Source organism: Erpetoichthys calabaricus, chromosome 18, assembly GCF_900747795.2.
Source record: "Erpetoichthys calabaricus chromosome 18, fErpCal1.3, whole genome shotgun sequence".
Lineage (NCBI taxonomy): Eukaryota > Metazoa > Chordata > Cladistia > Polypteriformes > Polypteridae > Erpetoichthys > Erpetoichthys calabaricus.
In genome coordinates this window covers 57601626-57629438 of record NC_041411.2, presented here as the reverse complement: position 1 = coordinate 57629438, position 27813 = coordinate 57601626, and the positions used below count along the sequence as shown (strand labels likewise).

Below are 27813 nucleotides of genomic sequence, written 5' to 3'. Positions count from 1 at the left end.
ATTTAATAATTATAATTATTATTATTTAGTAACTGCCATTATTAGTGTATAAAAAGGATATAAATAATTGCATTTAAATGATTCGCCAAAATCTGTTGTATGTAAACGATACTGTTTTAAACGTTATTGTTTTTTCATCAGAAAAATCCTGTTTCCACGTCTACCTGTATTAGTTTAAATGGCACTTTTGCCACTCGCAATAAAGCTGATGCGCTGACGTATCGCGTCGGCTGGGAAACACAGTGAATGCGCCGTCTATCTATATATGTCTATGTATTTAAACTTGAGGTAGTGGTGACTACTGACAGTGCCAGCAGTCAGCTACTCCACAGTGCCAGCGGTCAGTGTTCTCCACTCCACAGTACCAGCAGCTACTCCACTACACAGTGCCACCAGTCAGTGTGCTCTAATCCACTGTGCCAGCACTCAGTGTGGCAGCTGTCAGTGTGGCTTATTTGAATCACATTAAGGTAATTCAGTGTTAAAAGTAAGTTCAATTATGATTCCTATCAGCAAACGACTTCTAGCTAACAACACACCCATAGAAAAACAAAAACGAGACTGAATAGATAAAAACAATGAACGAAGGCGCCTACAACGCGCTTCTGAAACACCAGAACCAAAGGAGTCACGGCTCCAAAAAGAAACAGCTTTAGTACAAGTATATTTATTTAATTAAATGAAAACTTTCCCAGGACGCTCCCACCCTCCATGATTTTTCATCCCTGCAAAGATTGGAGGGAACAGAAAGTAATTGCCATTCTTGGATTTGCGATTCTTTAGAGAATCGGGGGTTTACTGGTTTGACAGAAAGCTGCTTTGCGGAACCTACAGGATTGATGTGTGTGCTTGGATGTTTGATGAATGGTTTGATGTGGTGAAGCAAAATGCCAACATACAAAAGCATTTGTGGTGCTTTTATATTCAAACGTCACATATTCCCCAAAGTAATGACACGATACATTTTAAAAGTCTCACATACCATCTTCTGTGTCGCCTTTTTTTGCACCTTGACAACAGCATCAGAATATATGACAGTGTATTTGATCCACGGAGAAAAAAAATTAAAGACACAGTGAAAAGGTCTATTTTGTGATTAAAGTGGAAATTTCAGCTTTAACATCGAAATGTCCACTTTAACCTTGTAGTTATTTTGTCATTATAGTAGAATGTCGTAAACGTCACATTAAAACCAATCTAGTTGTTAATCGCCAATGTGCTTTTGCTGCTTCCTCCTGAACTGATGGCAATGGCAAGCAGCAGTCACCACACAGAACACATTAAATGTATATTCCAGCTCTCTGCACATTTAGAATCCTTATATTTATACTTGACATCACTTTCATGATGAAATGCATTAAAATATGTATATTACATTTTACACATAAGTCGTTAACTTCATTTAAATAATGAATACTGTTAATAATTACACGTGGTGGTAGCGCTGCTGACTCACAGGGAGTCACATCCCTGGTGTTCCCTGCCTGGAGTTTGCAAGTTTTCATAGTGGGTTTCCACAGTGTGCTTCTGTTTCCTTCCAAAGACATGAAGATTTTGGGATTTGGTGGCGCTAAAATGATGCTAGTGTGTATGTGCTTAATTTCACCTTGCAATGAGCTAATGTCCTGTCCAGAGATTGTTTCTGTCTTGCGCCCATTGCTTGCTGGAATGGGTATATCCTTGGATTGATGGTTGTAATCATTAAATATCCTTTTCAGAGATATTGTGGCAAGGTGTTATCACTGTGATATTCTCTTGCACTGCCACCTGGTGATTTTCATAAAGTCCACACGCAAGTATAAACAGGACACCACTTGAGTAGCAGTAGTGTCTGTAGGAGCACACGCTGTTTCGCGTGAAGTATAAACCTGGCCTTAGTCTCCAGGCTACAAAAAACCATAGAAGCTTTAGAAAACGTCCAGAGAAGAGCCACAAGGCTTGTTCCAGGACTATAGGGGACAATTTCTGAGAAATTATTAAAATAGCTGTGCTCTTTCAGTTTAAGCAAAAAAAAAAAAAAAGATTAAGAGGTGAAATGATTGAAGTGTTCAAAACTTTCAATGGAATTAGTACAGTGGATCAAGTCTGTTACTTTATGATGCGTTCAACAAGAACAAGGTTCACACAATTGGAAACTTGTTACGGGTAAATTTTACAAATCTTTAGGAAGATTTTCTTCACACTGAAAACCGTAGACACATAGAATAAGTTACCTATTTATGTGGTAGACAGTAGGAGTTTAGGGACCTTGACTTGATGCTATTTTGGAGGAATTAAGTGAATAGGACTGGCAAGCTTTGTTCTGTCTTAAGTCTTTTTAAAGTTCTAATGAACACAATGGAAACTGGTTAAGGTTTAATTTCACACAAATGTTACAATATTTTTCCTTCACACTGAAAATCATAGATAATTAGAGTAAGTAACAAAGTGCTTTGTGGATCTATTTTGGACTTATTTTGAAAAATTATGAGAGTAGAATTGCCAAGTTTTTTTGGGCTGATTAGACAGTTCTAGTGATTTTTTTGTGATCAAATTGCTGCTAATGTACTGAAAAGGAATTTCATTAAATACTGCAACAATAAATAATTTTCTAAATATATTAAACAAAATAAAGAAAATCTGTCCACATTCCATCCTTAATTTTTTAAATTCATTTGTCTTTTGTCTACCTAACTAAATTCTGAAATGAACTGTCTTATTTGGAAAATTTGAATTATTTTCTAATGTAATCTCATAAAATCTATAAATATATGTTACTCAGTTCTTGTAGCTTCAGCTGTTCTGCTACATAGTAATGTGCTGTTTATGTGGAATGTACTTGGAGATATGTCTTTAATTGTTTTATCTGCTTATTTGTGATTTGTTTGTCACATGATGCACTGGTCTACAGTACTTGGTATTCTGTATGTTCTTTTCATTCTGTTTTGCACATAGCCAGAGGAACTGAAATCGGGCCAAGCACAAGGGTGTGGTTTAAATGAAGAATTAAAAAGCTGCAAAGCTATTTAATCCAGAGGTGGGCAGAATAACAAAATCCACTGCACTGGACCAGAACAAAGTGAAGTTGGTTAATGTCCCTGCTTACGTTACAGTATGGTCTAAAGCAGGGGGTTTATGTGTGGTGGACCTCCTTGTACATGCATCTACGCCTCCATGTATGTTGGAGCTAGAGAATGTAAGATTTTTTTTTTTTAATTTACAAACTTCTATTTATTTAAGAATACTCATTCAAATTTGGCTTTCGGCTATATATCAGTTTTAGACTTCATAGAGATTATTCTTGAAATGTGTCTATTGTGTGATAAAATTTGGCTTTTGTGGAATAAAATCTGGCTTTTGTGCATGGATGTAAGCTGCAGACCACAATGCAAGATAAGTCAGACAGTCGACAGTATGTCATTACTGCTTGACCTAATAAAAAATAAATGGGCAAGTGAGTATTTGCCAGAACACTGGTAGTAGGTACTTGTATTTCTCCATTCATAGCACATTTACAGATGGTGTCAGTAGAATATCATACCCAATCTAACTCTTCTTCACCTTTGACAGCTTTCCTTTTTGATCTGGCTGAGGAGGCAAAATTATCACAGTTGAAACATGTTACAAGTTTACTAATGTTTGAGACCTTGGCACATACCTGTAGTATTGGAACAGATTGAACAAATAATCTCACTTTTCTATTTTAATTTGCATAGTGCTTTCTGTTACTGAACAAGTAGACTTCTGTGTATGGAATGTTGACAGCACAGAATGAAGTTTTATTCTCACATTAGTATATGTTATCCCTGAAAAAAAGAGAGTCACAGTCAGGGTGGGTGATGGAACTGTCCTTATGGATGACACTACAGTTGTGACCTGCTGAGCTGGCTACTTTGAACAGCTGTTTAAAGCTGATCCTCTGGCTAGGATGTTGGACATCTGTAAGTCCACAGTTCTTGAGGCTGATCCTCCAATTAGCTGTGAACCAACCAGTCTAACTGAGATTGCACAGGTGGTGAACCAGCTGAGGGTAGGGAAGGCTGAAGGGGTCTGTGGTGGTACTGGTGGTAAGGCTGTCCTCCTGGCATTGTAAGCAATCTTTGCTTCCATTTGGGATATGTGTATCATCCTAACTGACTGGAAAATGGGAATTGTCATCCCTATCTGCAAAGGGAAGGACAATTGCCTGGATTGCGGCAACTAGAGTGGGATAACCCTGCTTTCAGTGCCATGTAAGGTTCTTGCTAGGGTCATCATTAATAGGATCCGTGATCACCTACCAGCAACCGGAGCAGTCTGGTTTTATGCTTAAGAAGTACACCATCAACTGCATCCTGGCATTGAGAGTTATCATGGAGCGCAAACGCAAATGTTGGCAGAGTTTCTTTGCAGCCTTTGTCGATTTTTATAAAGTGTTTGACTGAATTGTTTGAGCTGCCTTGTGGGATATCCAGAGACTTTGTGGTGTCCCCCCGAAGCTGCTGGATATCATGGCCGGCTTATATACTGGTACTGTGAGTCCTGTGCATAATATAGCCAGAAAATCTTTTTCTAGTTGTTTCTGGGGTTCATCAGGGATGTGTTCTTGTTTCTATCCTGTTCAATGCTTGCATGGACAGGGTGTTAGGCAGGGTTGTGGAGTCCAGTGGTTGTGTGGTATCTGTTGGTAAAGAAAGATTCACTGCTCTTGACTTTACCGACAATGCTGTGATCAATGCTGAGGCTCTCGAGGAACTGAGTAAGGAATCTGAGTGTCTGAGCTTACTTGTGTCCTGGATAAAAACCAAGATCCAGGCTTTTAATGAACTCTTGGGTACAGCCATCAGAAGTGTGTCGGTCTGTGGAGAGAGTGTCAACCTCATTGAGGGGTTTACTTACTTTGGTAGTGACATTCATTTCTGTGGTGACTCTTCCTATGACGGACTGGGAGATTGGGTGATGAGGTTGCGTGATATCTTTGCAAAAGTCTTTAGAGTCCTGATGCTTTCTGTTTTGTTATATGATTACAAGATTTGAATGCTATCCATTGACCTGAGATGAAGACTGGACTCTTTCGGTACTGTTTCTCTTTCAAGAATCCTTGGGGTAAAGCAGCTTTGACTTTGTGTTGAACCCCGAATCCCGAATAAGACACATTACTTGCATTGTGAGGGAGTGTCAGTTATGGTGCTATGGCCATGTGGTGTGATTCCCCAAGGGTGACCTGACTCACAGGATCCTCATTGTTGAGGACCCGAATGCCTGGACTAGGCAAAAGGGACACCCATGTAATACCTGGTTGTGGCAGATAGATGGTCATTTCTGGAGGGTGGGGACTGGACCGTGTGTCTGCCTGGGGATTTGCCAGTCGGGATCCCAAGCTGTATCGTCATGCGGTGGATGTGGCAACGTGTCGTACCAGTGCATGCTCACCAACATGACATGAAAAATATATATAGAAATGCCACAATCTGCAGTTATCTTTGAGTGTCCCATACCTATGCAGATACCTTTTAGCTCAGTTTGCTTCTGTATGTTCTGATGTGTGTTTTATTCAAGACTCTCTTTTTTCTAATTTCCATAACTTGCTACCTTAGATGCTTGCAAGTACTGCAGTGTTTGCAGAGGCTGTGAGCTGAAATAAAAAGCTCCCATCTTTTTGAATACAGTGAGAATTTGAATCATAGGAAAGCATAGTTTCTGTTTTTGAAAACATAAGTTCTAAAGTAGAAGGACACTTTTTTATTAAGTGACAAAGAGAGTTTTTAATTGTAGCTGTGTTGCACAGAAAGCAAAATGTTTGATTAATTTAGTAGAAAAACAGTTGCTGTCTTACATATTGCAAATGTTCCTTTTTGGCACAGTGGACTCATTACCTGGGTTAAAATATTGATTTTAGATTAATCAGTTTTTCATTTAAACAATTTGATATTGATTCTTAAAGTCTTAAGATCAACCTTGTGACTCTCTATTCTGCCCAATTGATATATGTAGTTTTTTGCTTATTTGTGTTTTTGGTGTTTGATCCAGTATCTGTCGCTAATGCAGCTGTTAAAGCTTTCTACAGAAAATGCACTCTCCTTATCTCATTGACGCCTTCAACACTTAAATCACATATATGGACTTGGTACAGATTTAAACGGTGCGTCAATAAAGAACAACTGGGTAAATGCAAAGCCATATGTGAGCTATGCAACTCAGAAGTTAAGTACTGTTGTAATGCAACAAATTTGAGAAATCATTTATCACAACATCATCCATAAACGTAATCTCAGTCGACATCCAAATGAGTAGAGCCTAAACAGTCTACACTGGAGACAGCAGATACCTCCAAGCTTCCATTCAGTTAGCTTCTTGCCCAAACAATAACAAGTTATAGCAGTTTTTATCTGCAAAGATATGAAACTTTTCACTGTTGTTGAAAATGAGGGCTTTCGACTTTTGATACAGGCTTTTGAACTGTGGTATTTCATACTAAACAAAAGCAAATAAATGGAGTTTTTAATTTAAAGAAATACTCCATCCAAAGATGATTTTTTATACAGTCATATGAAAAAGTTTGGGAACCCCTTTCAGCCTACATAAAAATTTACTTTCAACAAAAAAGATAACAGTGGTATGTCTTTCATTTCCTAGGAACATCTGAGTACTGGGGTGTTTTCCGAACAAAGATTTTTAGTGAAGCAGTATTTAGTTGTATGAAGTGAAATCAAATGTGGAAAACTGGTTGTACAAAAATGTGGGTACCCTTGTAATTTTGCTGATTTGAATGCATGTAACTACTCGATACTGCTTACTTGCAACACCAAATTGGTTGGATTAGCTCGTTAAGCCTTGAACTTCATAGACAGGTGTGTCCAATCATGGGAAAAGGTATTTAAGGAGGTCAATTGCAAGTTGTGCTTCCCTTTGACTCTCCTCTGAAGAGTGACAGCATGGGATCCTCAAAGCAACTCTCAAAAGATCTGAAAACAAAGATTGTTCAGTATTATGGTTTAGGGGAAGGCTACAAAAAGCTCTCTCAGAGGTTTAAACTGTCAGTTTCAACTGTAAGGAATGTAATCAGGAAATGGAAAGCCACAGTTGCTGTTAAACCCAGGTCTGGTAGGCCAAGAAAAATACAGGAGCGGCATATGCGCAAGATTGTGAGAATGGTTACAGACAACCCACAAATCGCCTCCAAAAACCTGCAAGAGCATCTTGCTGCAGATGGTGTATCTGTATATCATTCTACAGTACAATTCAGCACAATTTGCACAAAGAACATCTGTATGGCAGGGTGATGAGAAAGAAGCCCTTTCTGCACTCACGCCACAAACAGAGTCGCTTGTTGTATGCAAATGCTCATTTAGACAAGCCAGATTCATTTTGGAACAAAGTGCTTTGGACTGATGAGACAAAAATTGAGTTATTTGGTCATAACAAAAAGCGCTTTGCATGGCAGAAGAAGAACACTGCATTCCAAGAAAAACGCCTGCTACCTGCTGTCAAATTTGGTTGGAGGTTCCATCATGCTGTGGGGCTGTGTGGCTAGTTCAGGGACTGGGGCCCTTGTTAAAGTCGAGGGTCAGATGAATTCAACCCAATATCAACAAATTCTTCAGGATAATGTTCAAGCATCAGTCATGAAGTTGAAGTTACGCAGGGATTGGATATTCCAACAAGACAATGACCCAAAACACAGTTCGAAATCTACAAAGGTATTCATGCAGAGGGAGAAGTACAATGTTCTGGAATGGCATATTGCATATTTTTTGTTAATCCGATAAACTTAATGTCACTGCTGAAATAGTACTATTTCCATAAGGCATGTCATATATTAAAAGGAACTTGCTACTTTGAAAACTCAGCCAATGATAAACAAAAATCCAAAGAATTAAGAGGGGTTCCCAAACTTTTTTATATGACTGTATGCTACTTACCACATTGTACTTTGTAGTGGTGGCCAAGAAAAATTTTTAATCTCACATTTTTATTGAGAAAGTGCATAAAATAGATTCTCCTAAATTAGATTAACAGGTGACCAGTGCTGGACACTGGCAAATATTGTGAAAATTGTCCATATATACATACTAGTATAAACATCCATTTGTTACATAGCGTGATCAGCTAGATCTTTATCTGACTTCTCTCTTTATTTAATAAATGATATTCAGCAGCTGTGTTTATTGCAGGCATCTGCTATTTACGAACAGTTAGTCGTGTGTGTATTTTCTACACAATTTTTCATCTGCTATCTTTCATTCTGTGTATGTTGGAGTTTGTTACAACCTAGTCCCAGCTTTGTTTACTAGCAATTTTATTTATGAACTTTTCTCTGAAATAATATTAGCATTTATTTAAACAAGTAAACGTCTAAGTGTTGTTTTCATTAAAGATGCTGTAGAACCATATATGATTCGGTAATTGTGCTGTTTTTGAAAGTGAGAATGTTTTCTGTCAGACCCATTGCCAGCTGTGTCAAACAAATGATGATCTTGACTGAATCCTGGATTTAATTTGTATAGAATGTTACACCCCTGAGTACCATAAGATCTAGTGTGTTATTTTCATAAATTAAATAATTATTTTTTATCAATTTTTTCTTGCAAGTTAAATTTAATTTGTCATAACATAATAATAAATACTACTGCCTGATCTGAGTTATACTTAATCCAGTGCATTGTATTCCTGTACAACTTTCATATTTCCTTTACCCTATTTTCCTTGACATTAGTTTTGTAATTTTTTAAGATTTTGGATATTGGATAAGACCATTATAAGGAACAAACTTCTGCATTGATAGTATATTTTATGATTTGAGGTTATCTGATTTGCATGTTTGCTTACAGTTTTTTCTTTGTCATGGGTGGCCTATAGCACTTCTAAAATATGTATTACATTTTTATGTAATCATTTGTTACCTTTTATATTCAGTTAAATGTTTGATTACATCGACAGAGTTCATGTAAATGTTCAAACAAATTTTAAAAAATTATATAATCAAAAAAAGAGACTATGAATTAAAAAATGTATTCATTTAAATTCTGAACATTTTTAGGAATCCATTGAACTGCAACTTGACAGCCTTGTGAACATGAAGTCAAACTAAATAAAACTGATAAAAGGATACACATTTTTGCTATTATTATTTTTTATTTACAATACCATACCATACAAGACAAGACAGTTTATTTTTGTATAGCCCAAAATCACACAAGGAGTGCCACAATGGACTTTAACAGGCCCTGCCTTTTGACAGCCAAAGTCAAGGAAAAAACTCCCAAAAAACCGTTATAGGGAAAAAAATGAAAGAAACCTTGGGAAAAGCAGTTCAAAGAGAGACCCCTTTCCAGGTAGGTTGGGCGTGCAGTGGGAGTCAAAAAGGGAGGGGGGTTAAATACAATACAATACACAGAACAGAACATAAGTAATCCTCAATACAATATAATAGTGCAATAGAATATTACAAGTACAGACCAGAATTCAGCAGTAGATGATATTACATAATACTATCAAGCTGCCTCCCCTATTGGCCATTCCACAGCTGAGTCAACGCTGGGCCAGCCAATCCGATGACAGGACCCCTCTACCTTACAATTCAAGCGATTCCCCCATCAGAGACGACTTTACTTTTGGCAGGCAAAACAGTAGGGCAGTGGCACCAAGTGCCACATTTGAATACTGAGAAGAGAAACAGAATAGGCAAGGGTAAGTAACACATTATAACTATCATATTACTTATGTTTTAGTGCTAATGACTAACAACTGAGGAGCAGTATGTACAGTTGATCAGCAGCTTTTGTCAGGATATGCTAAACTGAAGTAGTGAGTCTTCAGCCAGGATCTGATAGCTGAGACCCAAGGAGCATCTCTTATAGTAGCAGGAAGACCATTCCATAGTTTAGGGGCCATGTAACTAAAATCACTGCTTCCTCTCTGTTATTTCATTATTCCTTGAAATCATAAGCAGACAGAAGTCTTGACCAACGAATGAGGGGAAGAGGTGGGTCTTCAGTTCAAAAAGTCCTTCTGATGAGGTTTTAGGTTTGTTGATTGTGTGTACTGATATTTTATGGAATAACTAAATAACAATATTTTAGCAAAAAAGCATGCACCTTTTGCCCATTTTAAGCATACAACTGATTAACAGACTTGGGAATTATATGATATGAGTACATTACATTTTTTTTTTCTTCATGGATGTTTTTCACATTGTTTGTTATTGTACAACACCGGCTCCTTCTGCATTCTATTATGTCAGTAACATTTTTTCTCTGTTTTCTGCATGAAAATATGAGACTAAAAATTTTTCTCAGCCATGACTTACAAACTACATGGAATAAGTAACATACAAATATATAATTTTTGAGTACAGTTTTTAAAAATTGAAGATCAGAACCATATATATTTGTATATATGCATTTACTATACAGTGTCTAAAATGTATTATATTTTGTCATAATAATAGTTTTTTCTCTTTCAAAATGTAACAATTTCATGAAAAGATGTGCCTCAAACAAACAGCAACAGCAAATAACTTGTTTTTTCCAGCCTTTTTTGTTTAATATCTATGTATTGCATTTAACATATTTGCCTGCCTTGTTGGCATTGGCATCTGTCAGTTCTCCCTCGCTGTTTACTTTTATATTAGGAAATACCAAGTCTATTTTGATATAATACCACAATAGTCACAGATACATATACATATGTATATAACACATATAATGTTTTATGATTTGCAATATTTGTAATTGTTCCAAAATATGTATTTGCATTAGGGCTGTCAGTTTTGCCAAAAAATAAAAATTGAATATTTCATTTAAAAATAAGTAAATATTCAAATATATTCTAATTTAGGTTAACAATTCTGCATTTTAAATATATATTTGTACTTTTTTTTTTATTCTTTTTTAGGTGACAGTTGTATTGGCAAAAAGTGCTAAGAACAAACAGCAACAGTTAAAAAAAATTTCTAGTGGTATTAGCCATCAAAATCACTAGCATCTGCACCATTGTATTAGTTTCAGTCTAGTACTGATGGCTGGTTGCGCAAGTCCTTCTCGGGACAGCAAGCCCATGAAAACAGCTACAAAAAGTAGGTGAAATACTTATACATACTGTGTGAATCCAGCACACAGGCCACACCACAAAGCATGCGTGCGGTGAGAGACCAAAAAACCTTTAGGCCGCGTTTATACTAGATACTCTGAATGCTTACACACATGCATCATGGCTTCTATTTGTTCCCACCACACTTTTGACACATCCTCTGAGACTAACGTGACACGATCAAGAGTTGCAGTACCAGCAAAAATTTGGGTGGCATGTGTGTTCAAGTTTTGGTACATGACGTCAGCATCATTGTTTACTATTAACAACCCCATAGTGCTAGTCATGCGCATCAGAACAGCTGGCATCAAATTGCTAACAGGATCAATGTGCATGCTTTCATGTTTGATGAATGGTTTGATGTGGTGAAGCAAATCATTAAACTTACCTGCTGATATATGAAAGTATTTGAGGTGTTTTTTGTCATCCATTTCTCATCTAGGCAATACAAGTGTTGCATATTCCCCATCATAATGATGTGGTACATTTAAAGGTCTCACATACCATCTTCTGTGTCACTGTTGCTGACTTTTTTTGCACCTTTGCAACAGCATAAGAATGCAAAAAATTTTTATCTTCAACATCTTTCTTCCATCAGCATACAACACAATGAAACCGGCTGTTGTTTTCTTACCATGATGATGTCTCGCACTGCCACCTGGTGGAATCCTCCAGATTTACATAAAGTATGCCTGCAAATACAGACAGTACACTGCTCACGTAGCGGCAGTGTCCACATGTGTAGACGTCATATAGTGTTAAGTATATCCTCACCCTTATATTTGTTGCAGCCTGTTCGAGTGCCACATTGATATTCTCCTAGTCAATAAGTCGCAGTGTTTGGTCAGTGTTGCATACCTAATAATGTCACAGCAGAGGATGTGAGATTCTGCTGATGGAAGAAGAGTTGTGCCAGCTATTACTGAATTTAATAGGATGAAAAGGAGATGGTGAATGGTGTCTGACCTATTGACCAATGAACGAAGAGTGAGTGTAATATTCTAGTGAGAAGGGGAGCTACATGATGAACAGATTCATTTCAAATGTTTTTGTATTTCTTCTTTGCATTTTGATGACCTGTTATGTTATATTCAGCCCTTCGTTTATCATTCTGACACTCCTATAACCAGCCTCTCCTTGAAATTTACCATTTTGCATTCACTGCAGTTTCTCTGCTACTTAAAAAATTTCTACATGTGTCATGCGCAGGGGCGTATCTCCAAATCTGATGTAATTTTCTTCGTGCATCCCTTGCATTTGAGGTTGAATCACCAGTTTAGCAGGAAAAGCCAAGATTGCTAATTGTCATGCATTGTGACAAGGTGCAAAAATATCTGTGTTTAATGTAGGAAAGCACAGTTGTGCAAATGGTTAGCTAGTAAGAAATCTGCCCTGACTATCTAGCAATACTTTGCTTTCATGATGAGTCCAAGGAATTAATCAAAGTAATTTGTTAAGTAAGCAAGTATGTTTTTATTGCAAAAGATTCACATCAAACTCGTATCATCATTTGTTTGTATAGCATTAATGTGGACTACCTTGTAGAAGGTCTCACCTACGTTTATTTAATGTTGCTTATGAATTTAAAAAAAGCACAAAATACAAACAGGGCAGTGTGAGATTAATGCAATGGTACCCTAGCTGTTTCACATTATTTATATGAATAAATTACTTTTTCTTTGCATAATACATATTTTGTTGTTAAGCCAATTACGGTTACTTCCATAAGTATTTGGACAGTGACACAATATTCTTAATTATTCTCTCTGTACGCCTCCACAATGTATTTGAAATTAAGCAATCATGTGAATTTCAAATCCATTGTGGTGGTGTGGAGAGCCAAAAAAAAGGAAAATTATGTCACTGTCCAGATACTTATGAGACCTAACTATATGTCAGCCTTAAACTCCTCTGAAATGCCATGTCTGTATACAAAAAATTAACCTGGGGTTAAATTAAGTGGCATCCCTTTCAGTTCTAATAATGTATGTCAAATTCTGTTTGGGAAAGTGACAGGGATAGGTGAGCCATTGATGGCACCGCCACACAGAGTTGCTTCCCTTGTGAGAGTCTTCTGCAAAACTGATCGGAGAGCACAATGCCCTTTCCAAATGGACTGGCTTACTGATGGTTTGTGTACTACAGAAAGACTAGATGAGATGATACAGCCAGTACTAGTGGCAGCATTACCATGACGCCAGCTGCTACATGCTTTTTTTGCAAGTGTACATTTTTGAAAGCCCATTTCTTTTCTTCCCAGCAGCCTGAGAGGCTTTGGTCTTTTGCAAATACTGAAAAATGTGAAATGACACTTGAGGAGACTGGGTAGCAAGAGCAACAGCGTTCATTGCACTGTCCAAGCAGGAGTTTATCTCATGCCACCTGATTCCGCTCAAGCATCCAGACTGACTGCAGCAAGTTAGCTGTAGTAATTGCATAATTTCAATAGTATGTCCTCTGCCCCTGACCCTAATCCTCTTGTCTCCCCGGCAATCAAAACATGGCATCTACCATATTGAATCCCACACCAGAAGAGGTTGTCAGGTTGCTGGTTTGCATTTTGCGAGTAAGAGTTTGTTTGAATTGGTGTACAAATGCATAGTGTATTTACGTGTTTAATCACTTGGTTCAAATTGTCAACAATGGAAAGTCCATCTCTTATGTAAATAATCAATTATTGATTGCCATTGATAACAAAGAAACTGTTAGATTGTTTTCCTGATAAAACATCTTACAAATCAGCAACAAGCTTCAGAGCATCATTTAATGAGACAAAAGCACTAATACCTTGGCACGTGAGAGCAGATGTCCGTCTCTCATTGGCTATAATATGCCTAATGGTTGGTGCCTGTTCTACAACACCTTAACTTTGTATCCTAACATGGGTTTGTCACTATTACTCCACCAAAACTGAATAACGTACCCACTTGGTGCTCCTTTTTCTTCATTAAACATTCTGTAGATCTGGATTTTTTTTTTTCTAGGCCTTGCTCAAGTAAGCATTTGCAGTTAATCATCTCAAAGCAAAAATAACATTGTGGTGCTGCTTTTATTCCTGCATGTAGTATTTCAGTATAGAGTGGAGATGGTGTAAAATGGATGGATGACAGCTGACACTGTTCAATGTGTCACTTCTGGTGTGAGTTAGTGGTTAGTGTAGTTATCTGACCACTGAAACAGTACTAGTACTTTTAAAGTACATTAGGCAAAAGTTTGTTTTTCAGTTACGGTAAGGCACTGCAGTTGTTATGTCTTTCCACCTGCAGCTTGTCCAGTTATACAGTACGTAACGGTACAATGAACATTCATGGAATTTTCCATGAACCTTTCCTTGAACCTGTTTTCTTGAGGAGGCAGGAGGATATATTGTAGACACCAACACCTAGCTAGATGGCCTCCCTATACACAGTAATGTATGTAATTAATCTTTGGCTATTTTGCTGCTAGATCTGTTTTTCTGAGTAAAAACAAACAATTTTCAATTAGCAGACCAACCCTTATTTGTTCTTAACTCTTCCATTGCTGATCCTAGCTACTTTTTTTTCCTCATGCTCATCAACACCAGGTAACATGGGGTTAGTCAATGTAGTCATGCTTAGAAAGAGCACTTGAGGTTTTGCTGATGTTATTTAACATTAAACTTGTGGAAAATAAAATTAAAATATTGAACATCATGATATTAGCTTTTGCTTATTGATTTTTCTTAAAAGTTCAATTGAAATCTCAATATATTGCCCAGTCCTATCTCATACTCACACAGGAATAGTTTGATATCACCAATGTATGAATTAATTTTACTGGAATTGTCCAAGGGCAATATTATTACTATACACATTCACCCACCCCACCCCCAACCCCGTATATTTGCGTAAAGTTAAGTATTTCTTATGAAAGAGAACCATAGTAGGTACTGCTGCTTTAATCACAGTTTTTTGATGGAGGAGGGAAAAGCTGCAGATACCGTAATAGTGGATTCAGTACTGGTGAAGGACACAGAATTGTGTTATAGAGATATATAGTTTTTTTTTTTAGTGAACATAAGGAAACAAGGCAGGCAATTTAGTTTATTGGTCTTGGGGAAGCGATCCAAGTGAATTTGTATAATGTTAGGGTTTTCTTAAGTATGTTTTTCATTTATATAAAATTTGTTTATTATATCACTCAGTGGCCCATCATATTTCTTTTTCTTGTTAAAAATTCTTGTTCTCTTATCTTACTAGATTTTTCAAGTTGGCATTTCTGATTTCATGGAGCAAATTCAAGGTGCTTGGAAGACCCTGAGCAATGGGTTTGGGCTTAAGGATTCTGTTTTCGACAGTCCCTCTTGTGCAACCCCCACTTTTGCACAGGACTTTGGTTTCCAGAGACGCTCTTCAGAAGATGGGAAAATCAGTGATCAAAGCCGGGCAAGCAGTACTATTCGTGTCTATCTGCCCAACCAGCAGCGCACAGTGGTAGGTGCACTTGAGTCTGAAGATGTGATTATTAAAAATGAAATTCCAAGCATTCCCATTGCTTTTCCTCACTTTTTGACTTACAGGTTAATGTGCGACCTGGCATGACCCTTCATGATTGCCTCATCAAAGCTCTAAAGGTTCGAGGACTGCAGCCTGAGTGCTGTGCTGTTTTCCGGCTGCTACATGGCCAAAGAAGGTGACTAACTGCCTTGAAAGTTTTAAAGTTTAACTGTGAAAGTTCAAAGTTTCAACCTTATTTATTTACATAAGCTAGGTTGTGTGCTGGTAAATGGGAATGGTAACTCAGGCATAAAAGATTACTTAATAGTCATTGTTTGAACTTGGTTGATTACTTGTTTTAGCAAAAAATCCCGCATGGATTGGACAACAGATGCCACTTCTTTAATTGGTGAGGAACTGTTGGTGGACGTTTTAGATCATGTGCCTCTTACTACACACAATTTTGTAAGTATGTTAACCTCTTGAAATTTATACTAGTTTCCCATTAGTCTGTTCACGTTTGCCTTGGTGTATTTAAAAAAAGAAAAAATGGTGAAATTCAGTTGGTAACATTTGAAAGGGGAATGGTTAACCACTGTTGGTAGTGCTAACAGTTGTTAGACATGCAGCCTTATCTTTCAAGCATTTTAGATCTGAATCCTATGCTTAATTGTTGTCTGTGTGGAATTTTCTCCTTTATCTGTGTTTATCTATGAGTACTCTAGTTTTTCTCCCACATCACAACATGGCATGCAGAAGATTAGTTGGTGATTAAAAATTTGGTCTTTGTCATTGTGTGCAAGAGTAGGCTCTGTTATTGACTGATGTCCATATATGGGCAATTCCTGCCTTAAGCTAGGTGCTACCAGCGTGGGACCTGGGTGTCCTTGACTCTAAATAACATTAAACAGGCTTTTGCTTCGTTTTAAAAGTATATACATATTGGGTGGTGGGATCATAAGGAAAACATTATTATTTGTTTTTGAACTTGGAGCAGGTTCGTAAAACGTTTTTGAAGCCAGCCTTTTGTGACATCTGTCAGAAGTTTTTGTTGAATGGCTTCCGTTGTCAGACATGTGGCTACAAATTTCATGAGCACTGCAGTACAAGGGTCCCAACAATGTGTGTAGATTGGAGCAACATCCGTCAGCTTCTGTAAGTAACTTCATTTTATAATATTTACTCCTTATGTAGACTTCTCTGTTTGGTTTCCTTGTCTTGTCCCTTGGCATACTATATTTCAAACATAGAACTTCAAGCCATATATTAATTAATGTAATTAGCCATATGCAGATGCCTGGCACTTGCATGTTAGTGTTGGCACTTTTAAATGATTGAACTGCTGTTTGGCACTGGTCTTTTCTTTTAGGTGGTTGAGTATAAACTACGTCCTTATCTGGGTATGTTTGAAATTTCTAAGACATTCAGTTCCATCTCTTCCTTTTAATTAATCTTATAATGGCTGTACTGAGAAGTCATGCAAAATTACACCTTTTATTGGCTAAAAAGATTACAATATGCCAGCTTTCGAGGCAACTCAGGCCCCATCTTCAGGCAAGATGTAATGGCTGTCCTCACAGGTGGCGCAATGGTAGTGCTGCTGCTTTGCAGTAAGGAGACTGTGGAAGATTGTGGGTTCAATTCCCGGTTCCTCCCTGTGTGGATAGCGCTTTGAGTACTGAGAAAAGCGCTATATAAATGTAATGAATTATTATTATTATTAATATTTCCTTAATTATAGCTGTCTTGTTTTCTAATGTAATGCCATGGAGCCAGTGAAAAGGTCTACAGCCAACCTTCAAGATGCAACTAATTTGTTTTTATAGGAAAATATTTTAGATATCTAGTAAATATTTGTTATTCAGCAGCTAAATCAAGTCTTATGTTTCAGTGAAGAATGAGGCAGCAGAATAGATGTTACCAGCACAACTTCATTCTACATTTACTATGGAGAAAGTGTTGCCCCAGATACAGACGGAACATATCTTGTACAGCTAATGAAATCTCTGCAGACACTACTAATAAACCAATAAAAGTCATGGCATCCCAGCTGTCTTCGCTGGATTAAGGATACAGACAATGATTCTGTATAGATGCAAGCCAATTGTTAACATCTATACTGGCCAGCCTAGGGTGGATTATTTTCCAGTTATCTTATTAAATTTTGTCTGTTCTGTAGCTTATTCCCAAATCCAAATGAAGCTGGATCAATGACATTGCCTACCCCAAACCCGCGGCGAACAAGAGATTGCAGTTCCCGTTTCACAGGCAGGTAAAGCCTCATCTTCCATTTGCCATGAACTCTTGAGAAGAAATTGTCTGATGGTAGTCTGTGGAAAAAAAAATAATGTTAAAGAGAGTTTTGCTTTAATGTTGTAAGCTTAAATTGGCTTATTTCTTTTAGAATATCAGTAGTGAATGTTCATTATTTTGCATCTTTGAGAAGTTTTTATTTTTGCCACTATTTGCCTTTTCTGCAGTTATTTTTGAGTCATAGCACTATTGATTACTGTTAGCAACCGTATCTGGATAGCATGATATGTATAAACCTCTTTGAGGACATTTCACTTTGGTCTTAGTGGTGGTCTCAGAATTCTATAAAATTTACAGGTGGTCAAATGAGTTTTGTTGGCTTCATTGGCACAAAAAGCATAGCTTGGTGGGTGTTCTAAAACTGGGGGTGATGCATAGCTGCATTAAGGTTTAACATATTAGATACTGCTAATTTCATTGCACCAGCATTATTTTTTCTTGTGTTTTTTTCTTAATTTATCCATAAATTTATTTGTCATTTCAGCTCCCTACACAGGCATTCAACCCCCCATGCCTTTAATTACATCACACCTTACCCGGCCACAGAGGGAACTCTTTCCCAGAGACAAAGATCCACGTCCACACCCAACGTCCATATGGTCAGTACAACCATGCCAGTTGACAGCAGTGTCATAGAGGTAAACCCAGATTCCATTGGACAGTTGAAATAGTTGCTAGGAAACCTCTGGAGATTGTAGAGCTTTATAGACCTGAATTTTTTGTATTACTAGTTTATGGGGGGGGGGGTGGGGGTTTATCTTTACTATGTTGTCCACTTCAAAAGAGTTAATTTTCTTCTTGAGTAGTGAATTGGCAGAATTAAAATCTTTTCCCAAAAATGTGACATACAAATGTAGGCATTATCATTTCTGGAAGGACAGCAGTTACACACAAATTTCCTCTTGTAGGTGTCATCCAAACATTTAGAAAATAAGTCATAAAAGATAAAAATGTATTAAAGGTATACTCCATCCAAAAATATTTTTTATATGCTACCATATAGTTTGTAGTGATGGGTAAGAAAAAAGGTTTTCATATTTTAATGTAGAGTAAAAAAAAAAAGTTTATGATTAAATAGAAACCAATAATAACCAGTGCTGTATAATGGCAAATTATGTGAAAAGCAATAAGCGCGTTTACATCCGCCTTAATAACCTGATTATTCACAGAAACCTGCTTTCTAAAATTCTGTGTAGCCCCTTATTTCGGTTATGGAAACTATGGTTAATAGAGGTAGATTTCTCAGCAAACAACTCGGTTATCTGGTCACGTAAACACTTAAACAGGTTACAGTTAAGGAATTTGTAGTATCCAAATGTCTGTTGCATTTTGTTCACATGTTTAGTTTTGCACACGCTTTTAGCAGCCATATGTAGAAGCATCCACAAAGATCAATTTCCTGAGGCAAATGCTTGAGCAGTCACATTATTCCTTTTCCAGACTGAAATAATTTATTTCAATATATCAGAAATAGTTACATTTTATGTTGATGAACTGAATGTACAATTAAGTTCAACCATAGTAACATGTTAAAAGTAATGTATGTTATGAGTAACCTAATGCAATTCTTATTTTGTTGAAATAAAATTACCTGTCGTCGTCTTCTTATTGCAACAACAGTACTGGGTGTAAGGCAAGAAGTAAATGTACCAGGTCATTAAAATACATGCTTCTCTTGCACAGCCTTGCAGAAAAGAGTGTGCTGCATGCAATCTGTTAACAGAAACCGATTAATTAAGTGTCAGTTTAGTTTTGGTCCAGCTGTTTGGTATAAATATTTTGAAACCGTACAATTGGATTATGCAGTGGCCAGTGTTCATACTGCAAATTATAAGGGGCACAGGTCAGAGATGTGATAAAGGGGATGGATGTTATTTACTTCACAATACATAAATAAATTAATTTATTTATAAAACACAAGAGGGCGGCACGGTGGCACAGTGGGTAGCACTGCTGCCTTGAAGTTAGGAGACTCAGGTTCGCTTCCCGGGTCTTCCCTGCATTGAGTTTGCGTGGGTTTCCTCTGGGTACTCCGGTTTCCTCCTACAGTCCAAAGACATGCAGGTTAGGTGTATTGGTGATTCTAAATTAGCCTTAGTGTGTGCTTGGTCTGTGTGTGTGTGTCTGTGTGTGTGTGTGTGTGTGTGTGTGTGTGTGTGTGCGCACACACACGCCCTGCGTTGGGATGGTGCCCTGCCCGGGGTTTGTTTCCTGCCTTGTGCCCTGTGTTGGCTGGGATTGGCTCCAGCAGACCCCTGTGATCCTGTAGTTAGGATATAGCGGGTTGGATAATGGATGGATGGATAGATAAAACACAAGAAAAATATCACCGGCTTCATGCTTGTTTTTGGATTCACAATGGCTGATGATGATTTTGAATTTGCACGGTTTAATGACATTACAGCGTTTTAAAATGGAGAACTCTAGAAGATTACTTGCACATGTCAGCTTGAACCAGGTTTCTGATTTAACAGGGTTACTCACCTTATCCCGTTATGCGTGTGCATGTAAACACACTGATTGTGAAAAAGGCAGAGCTCTTGACCAATGACTAAGAAGGAGAAGCGGGTCTTCAAGTCCAAAAGTCAAAATAGTTTCCTGTTCATGATGTGCACTGATAATTCTATAAGTGCGTGTTCAACAAAATTTTACCAAAAAAGCATGCATTATGAGCACACGACTGGATAACTGACTTAGGTTACATGAGATTTTTTTTTTCTTTCTTATTTCCATGAGTGGTTTTCACATTTGCCATTGTGCAGCATTGGTCACTATCGGCTTCTGTTATATCATAAACCTTTTTTCTTTCTATTCTGTATAAAAACATTGGATTAAAATTTTTCCTTGGCCATCACTACAATCTACAAAGGGTAAGTAACATGTAATTGAAGATACTGTTGGATGGAGTATTCCTTTCATTCTTTGCAAGTACAAGTGTTTTTTTAGTCATTTTACAAAATGCGCAGTTACTGTTTAGAGGAATCAGAAATTATTACATGCATTTGAAATGGATTCTTAAATGTGATTTGATTTGTCATGGACAATGTATGCTACTGTACATTGAGAGGGTTAACACAGACAAGATTAGTGGTGTGCATGTATCATTTTCTGCTCATTTAACATAAATTATAACATACAATTACATTATTTCTTTGTTATTGGAAAATTTGCCTCAGGAAATTGATCAACTGCTAACATGTAAAATATCACAGAGCAGCATTCAGATGAGACTGTTGTTTTGATATAAGGCAGCCCATTGCACCCTACAAAACATGCCGTCGTAATACATCACTACGCAGGTGGCACAGTGGTGGTGCTGCTGCTTTGCAGTAAGATGATTGTGGGTTCGCTTCCCAGGTGCTCACTGAGTGGAGAGCGTTTTGAGTAGTGAGAAAAGCGCTATATAAATGTAAAGAATTATTATTCTTTTGTAGACATGTAAACTGCACCAGACTTTATTACGTCGTTCAAGTGTGCCATCATGACAGGATCTAAACTGTGTAAAGAACACTCTTAATAAAGCACAACAAGACCGTGATGGCATCTGAAAAGTTAGAATTCACTAAATCTGCAGTAATCTAATTTTTTCAGTTAAAAATCAAATATTACCTTCAAGTATATGATGAAATTTTTGTTATTATTTATTCTGCATCATTTCTACTCCTTTGCTCCTTTCTTAGACACAGTATTTTTGATAGCACATTGTTTTGCATGATTAAGCTAATTTGTTTAATCAGCACTTACTGTAAGACAAATTATTATATCTATCTGTTAACATTTGTTTTGATAGTGAGTCTAGTAGATCTGCACTTTGCATGTGATAATGCAATTTGAACATAAAATTTCCAGTACTTAATTTGCTGTTAGTCATAATTAATATTTTGAAGTAGAAAAATGGGAGACTACACTAAATTCACTTCTGGTGAGCTTGCAGAATCTTACATATTTATTTGTTCATGGTCTTTTGACCTTCCATCACAACCAACATTTCTGGTGTTTTGTAAAATTTAAGGAAATAAACAATGAAACTCATTGAAAGACATTTCATGCATGCCCAGGGCAATTTGATCATTGTGACTTTGCTGATAGCGCAGGCCATTCAATTATAGAAAACCTCCTTTTCTATCTTTCTTTTGATTACATTATTTCTTTACTTTTTCTGTTTTCCTTTGTTTGTCTTTCATTTTTTCCCCTCTTCATGTCTTTGTGATCTTGGTTCATTCCTGTGTCGGGAACAGGTAGATTGCCTGACTGCTTCCCCCACTTCTTGGTGCCATCGCTTTTGCCCAAGAGGACGAGTAGGTATTTGTTTGCCGCTCACTGTTATGTGGGCTACCTTTATGAAAGAACTGACTGTGTTTACAGCAAATACATTTTTCTCCATTAGTTTTGTTCTCCAGATTTTTTTCAAGAAAATCTCTTTAAGTTTAATATGCAACCATCCGTGTTGTTCATTTTATGTAAATATCCATAAGACCCTAGTCCTCATTTAGTATTAAGTTGTTTGTCTACATTTAACCATAAGTCAAACTCTTACTTATTTTTACATTTATGGATGTGAATATAATCCTATGGTAAGACTAAATTATATGGCAGTACATGTGTTGGTACACCTCAGTTTCTAACATTGGAAAGTGGCATTGCTTCTGATTTTCTACTGAATTCGCTCCTAGAAACAAAAGCAAAATCTTAAATTATCAAAATATACCCATGTCACTTTAAATATTGTAACTGTAAAAACTACTGCCAAACATAGCTGGTCACTTTTGAAATTTAAATGTACATTTTATATCCTGCTCAGGCCAAGCTCTAAACCTGTAGTATAATGGTATGGCATTTCTGGTACTGAACAAAACAGAAAATTACCTTCATTTGACTTGCCCTACTATTACAGGTTGATTCTTTGCACTCTGAGTCATTTTTGGTGCTACCAATGCAAGTTGAATTATTGTGCTTAGCTTGTAAACAAAAAAGTTAAGCTTTTGTGTTGTGCTTTGCTTTTTGCTTGTAACAGAGCTTTACTAGCTTTATTTTGTTAATGACTTGTTGAATCTAAGAAAGCGTATTGTATTCTAAAATAATTAGACAGTGTAAAATGGATAAAAATCATTTGAGGGATTTTTTAAATTAGTATAGTAAGATATTTATGCTACAGGTGTTTCAAGTCTATTTGTATTTGCATGTCTCTTATAGACTAGTCAAAGTAGTACAATATAAACAGCAGACAAAAATAAACATAGAAAATTAATTCAATACCATTTAGTAAGCACGCCATCAAATGATAAATATGTAAGAAACAAAAATCACATAGTTGGATACAGTTATAAATAAAACTTGTTCCTGAACCTAGTGGTACCATTTACTAGAATGGAGGTAGAGCAAAGTGACTGCGGGATGACTGAGGTCTTTGTTAATTTTTAATTGCATTTTTAAAGAAGTGTTAATGTAAATTACAAGTATGTACAGAAGAGCCAGTGAGGATGGATAGAACTGTGCACTTATAGAGATGACACCAAAATACTGACTGCTATTGACCCTCTCCACAACATGGTCTGTCTCATACTTCCTGAAATTAAAGGATAGCGTTCTTGGGTTTTGTAGACAGGGAAAAGGGAGATACTGTTTTTGTGGTAGAAATCGACATCTCAACACTAGACTCTGAAGCCTAAAAAAAAAAGTTGTAATGCTGGGCCACCTTAAATTCCTTCGCACCTCTCCATCAGCGTCTTTGTTTTGCAAATGTGTCAATCACCACAAGCAGCGAGCAACCTGCTATCTTTTCCCCCGGAGTTGCAGTTAAGTTCTCCCAGCTCAAGTTTGTTTATCTGGGTGTGAAGTGCCTGGAGTTGTATAGTGTAAATAATATATTGTTATTTGAAATACGTACATTTCATGTGTGTTACGTGTCTACAACAGTCTGAACAAATGTAGGATGACAGGAAATAAGAGGCGAGAAATGTTAAACACATAACTAAAACAGAAACGTTTTTCATGTATAATCGATGAAATGTTGACGTGAAATGTATAATGTGTGAAGACTGAAGTTCATATATCAAATGAACACTTTCACAAAAGATATAAGAAAACAAGTGTGCCTTTATTCAAGAATATAACCAAACAAAAGAAATTATTCAATTTACATGTTGCTGTCAATATGTAAAAACCAAAGCCCAAATGTCAATTACCTGGCTGGTGTAGAGGTAAGAGCAGCTGTTTCTAAATCAAGTGGTTGTGGGTTCGATCCTGGGTCTTCTCCACATTTATCATTTTAAGTATTGAGCTGCTGTTTTTATTAATATTATATAATAAAAACATACATTTGTTTTGAGTCTGTAACAGCTGGTGTAAAGTTTTGCTACTTATGAAAGATATCACTGAAGGGATATAAGCAGACACACAAATCATGTCTTCTTGGTATGTTCTTGTTACTTGAATTTTTTTTATTCAGTTTTATTCTTGAATAAAAGCATGCTTGTTTCATTATACTTTTGCAAAAGTGTTTATTTTATATTCCAGTAACCACTTGAATGATATCAAATCTGTCTCTGCCTCTCTCATGCACACACATACACACATCCATGCATGAAAACGCAATTATTTGAAAATTCTGTGTCATTTGAACATGAGTTGTCATTTGAACATTTTTTTTTTTTTGATCTTGCCTGATCTTCACGTTATGGTGCATGGTAATGGGAATGCAGACAGACTTTCTTTTTGGGCGCATACATCGTCAGCATGTCACTGCCAGATCTAAACACTACAGTGGAGAATTGCATGCATACTGAAGTGACTGTAGCTGACAGGTGGAAGTTTCCGTCCCACTTTATGGTGCCAAGCAGAGTTGTGTTGCAGTGCAGCAGTTTATTAGCCAGTGAAAGTGACGTGAAGAAGTTGTCAGTTGTTACGGTTCTGCCTTTGTCCAGAAACGGCTTTATGACCACAGTCTCAGAAAGTCTTTCTCCCATGGGACGACTGGAATCTTTTCCTAAATAAGGAGTACCAATGCACATGCAAATGTGTCGTTTTCACACGTTCTGCACGGGTGTCTTTTTTGTCAAAGTGCAAATGCTGCATGATAGTCTGATCACATTATTACCAGTACAACAAATAGTTCTGACCAGGCATCAAGCACAGCACCAAGTGTGATCATCGCTGCTCTTGTTAAAAGGATGGAGGTAAACACCGTCAACACAGAGAGGGAGAGGTAAGTTCGTTGTACCACAATTAACATGACTGAGAGAATAAAATGGAATAAAAAAAAAACCCCAACATTTAAGCATGTTACGGACTCAAATCAAATGTATGTTTTTATTATATAATATTAATAATAATAACAGCTCACTACTCAAAATGGAAAATGCGGGGAAGACCTGGAATTGAACCCGCAATCTCTTCAGTTTTAAGCAGCCATTCTTACCTCTAACCCAGTCATGCAATTGATAAGTGGGCTTCGGTTTTTAGATATTGACAGCTTTATGTAAATTTAATCATTTCTTTTTCCTTGGTTATATTCTTGAATAAAGGCACACTTGTTTTTGTTATACCTTCTGTGAAAGTATTTATTTGATATTCAGTCTTCACAAATGATACATTTCATGTCAACATTTTATCAATTATACATGAAAAAGTTTCTGTTTTACTTATGTGTTCAACGTTTTTTGCCTCACATTTCTTATCATCCTACATTTATCCAGATTATTGTAGAAATGGAACACACATGAAATGTGTGTATTCCAAATAATGTTATATTTACCCAATACAACTCAAGGCACATCACACCCAGATAAACAGACTTGAGCTCTGAGAATTTTTCATCTCATTTCAGCTGCGTTGATGGGGGGATGGGATAACAGACTGCTTGTTGCTTGTGCTGATTGACACTTTTGCAAAACAAAAATGCTGATGAAGAGGTACAAAGGAACGTAAGGTGGCCCGGCATTATGACTTTTTTTCATAGGCTTCAGGGATTCAAGTATTAATCAAAAAAGTAACATATCCTAAAACCAGGACAAGTTTGATAAAACATTTTTGAGTCATTTCTCCAGCAGGAAAAAGTTTGTCCATCTGCTTCATTTTATTACTCTTGCAACAGTCTGTTACATCATGGTCAGAGTTATCAAAATATTAAGGGTATAGGTCTATTTTGTAAGCAACTGGATTTACATGATAGTGTCAATCAGTGAATGCATTTGCTCTGTTTGGTTTGTTGGTCTGCACCTAAATGACTTATTAAAAATAAAACTGTTGTTATATTCTTGTTCTTTTCATATCCTTTTGGTTGAGCTATCACCTTTGAAATTTCTGTATACATAACAACTTCCAGTCTTGTTGTTTACAGGACATCTGCTGATTTCTTAGTCATCTTTTTAGTACATTTTGTGTATTACATCAACCTTTTTCCTAATACACTTGTTTCCTTCATGACATTTTCAAGCAAATGCTTATACATTTCAGTGTGCACTACCTGTTACCTCTAAGTTATCCTCTCACATTTTCCTGGCACCAGTTTGTCAAAAAAATCAATTGTTTTCCGTAAACATTCTCATTGACGTAGCTCCTTAACAGAGAATTGTGATCATACCTTTAAGGAGGCATCGTGCGGACACTGGGTCATGTAAAGCAATGCACCAATTCTCACTCTTGATTTCTGCATGCGACTCAATCAGCTCACTGAGTGAAGACCATCTTGGTCTTTTCAGCCCACGGGCATTCAATCAGTTCATCAAGTGAAGAAGGGATATGGTGGTAAATTCTCATTGGTCATTTCAATTTGATCATTTCATTGTTTGTATTGTTGAATAGGCCCCTTACCACACACTCGGAACAAAGTGATGGTCTCTTGTAGATCCGGTGCACATGACCTACCCTGTTAGGTTTCTGTGCTGAGGATTAGTGTAGAGGAGCTTTTGCTTGCCATTCTACACATGCTACTGAGCTAGTTCAAAATCTAGTTGCAGAAGATGACACTAAAATGTATTAACTATGGTGATAAAGGAATTTTTATTGGTCATGGGCATGGTAGCTTTTGGATTTTTATTAGTCAGCAAATCTATTTTGAAATATGTTTCCTGTTAAGTATAACTTATATTTATTCAGACAAATCATATTGCAGAAGTGTTTAATTCTGTATTTAGCATGGAGGCCAATTTATTGGTACTTGAATTTAGATCAGTCATGGTGCCAAGAACATATGTAGATGGTGCGAAATATATACTTTCAACTACACTAAAGTATCCATTAAATTTACTCAGACATTCATTTTTTACTTTTTGGCACTCTGTCTTTGAATTCTTTCTATATACCTTTTCTGATATAAGGCGACTAGCCTAGGAAAAAATGAAAATGTCTTTATACAACAGTATTTGACTCTTGAAATCTTTGAGTGTAATTTTAAGCACATAACCTTCTCTGTTCAATCACAGCCCCAGTGTTCTATACAGCTTGCTTTTAGCTGCATGAGAAAGTGCACATGAAAATAAAAGGACATCAGTACTACTTCCTTTTCACATACACTGCCATATAAGCCCTCCAAACTGTATTTTGCAAGTGAGAATGAGCAAAACAATTACATCACGTAAGACATCACAAGTGAAATATTACACACCCTTGGTCAGATTTATAAATGAAAGTTTTGTTTAAAGTTGCAAATACACATTTCGGTTCTTTAGTGCAGATACACAACATGAACCCTCTGAAAAGGGAAGTAAATTAGAGTCTGTATGTCATATTTATCACTTTGGAGCTTTACTATATCTTTTTACATTGGTGCACATTATAACAATATCTCAATGATGTGTATTGTTATATGTGTGAGTTTTCATTTAGCTGGTTTGGCAGCATTTCTCAGTATGATCTCACAATGTATATGCAAATATTCCAATATGTGCAATTATCCGAAGTACTTCTGATTCCGGGCATTTTGGATTAGGAGTAGTCAACTATTGTTTAGTTCATTATTTCGGTCAAATCCACTAGAGGGTGTTAGAACACCTCT

General features: G+C 36.8%; 1 protein-coding gene across 23 annotated transcripts in view; it reads left to right on the top strand.

Moving 5' to 3' along the window:
• raf1b (Raf-1 proto-oncogene, serine/threonine kinase b) overlaps positions 1–27813 on the top strand; it is a 303901-nt gene that overhangs the window by 58840 nt on the left and 217248 nt on the right. For 11 of the 23 annotated variants that reach the window (XM_051921454.1, XM_051921455.1, XM_051921457.1 and 8 more), the window contains exons 2-8: positions 15270–15503; positions 15590–15702; positions 15869–15971; positions 16504–16661; positions 17686–17778; positions 18304–18457; positions 22058–22117. In XM_051921454.1, coding sequence (XP_051777414.1) covers positions 15297–15503; positions 15590–15702; positions 15869–15971; positions 16504–16661; positions 17686–17778; positions 18304–18457; positions 22058–22117 — 888 coding nt within the window. In that variant the 5' untranslated portion in view covers positions 15270–15296. The remainder of the gene's footprint in view (positions 1–15269; positions 15504–15589; positions 15703–15868; positions 15972–16503; positions 16662–17685; positions 17779–18303; positions 18458–22057; positions 22118–27813) is intronic. The other 12 variants (XM_051921459.1, XM_051921465.1, XM_051921466.1 and 9 more) reach the window with 3 other exon arrangements.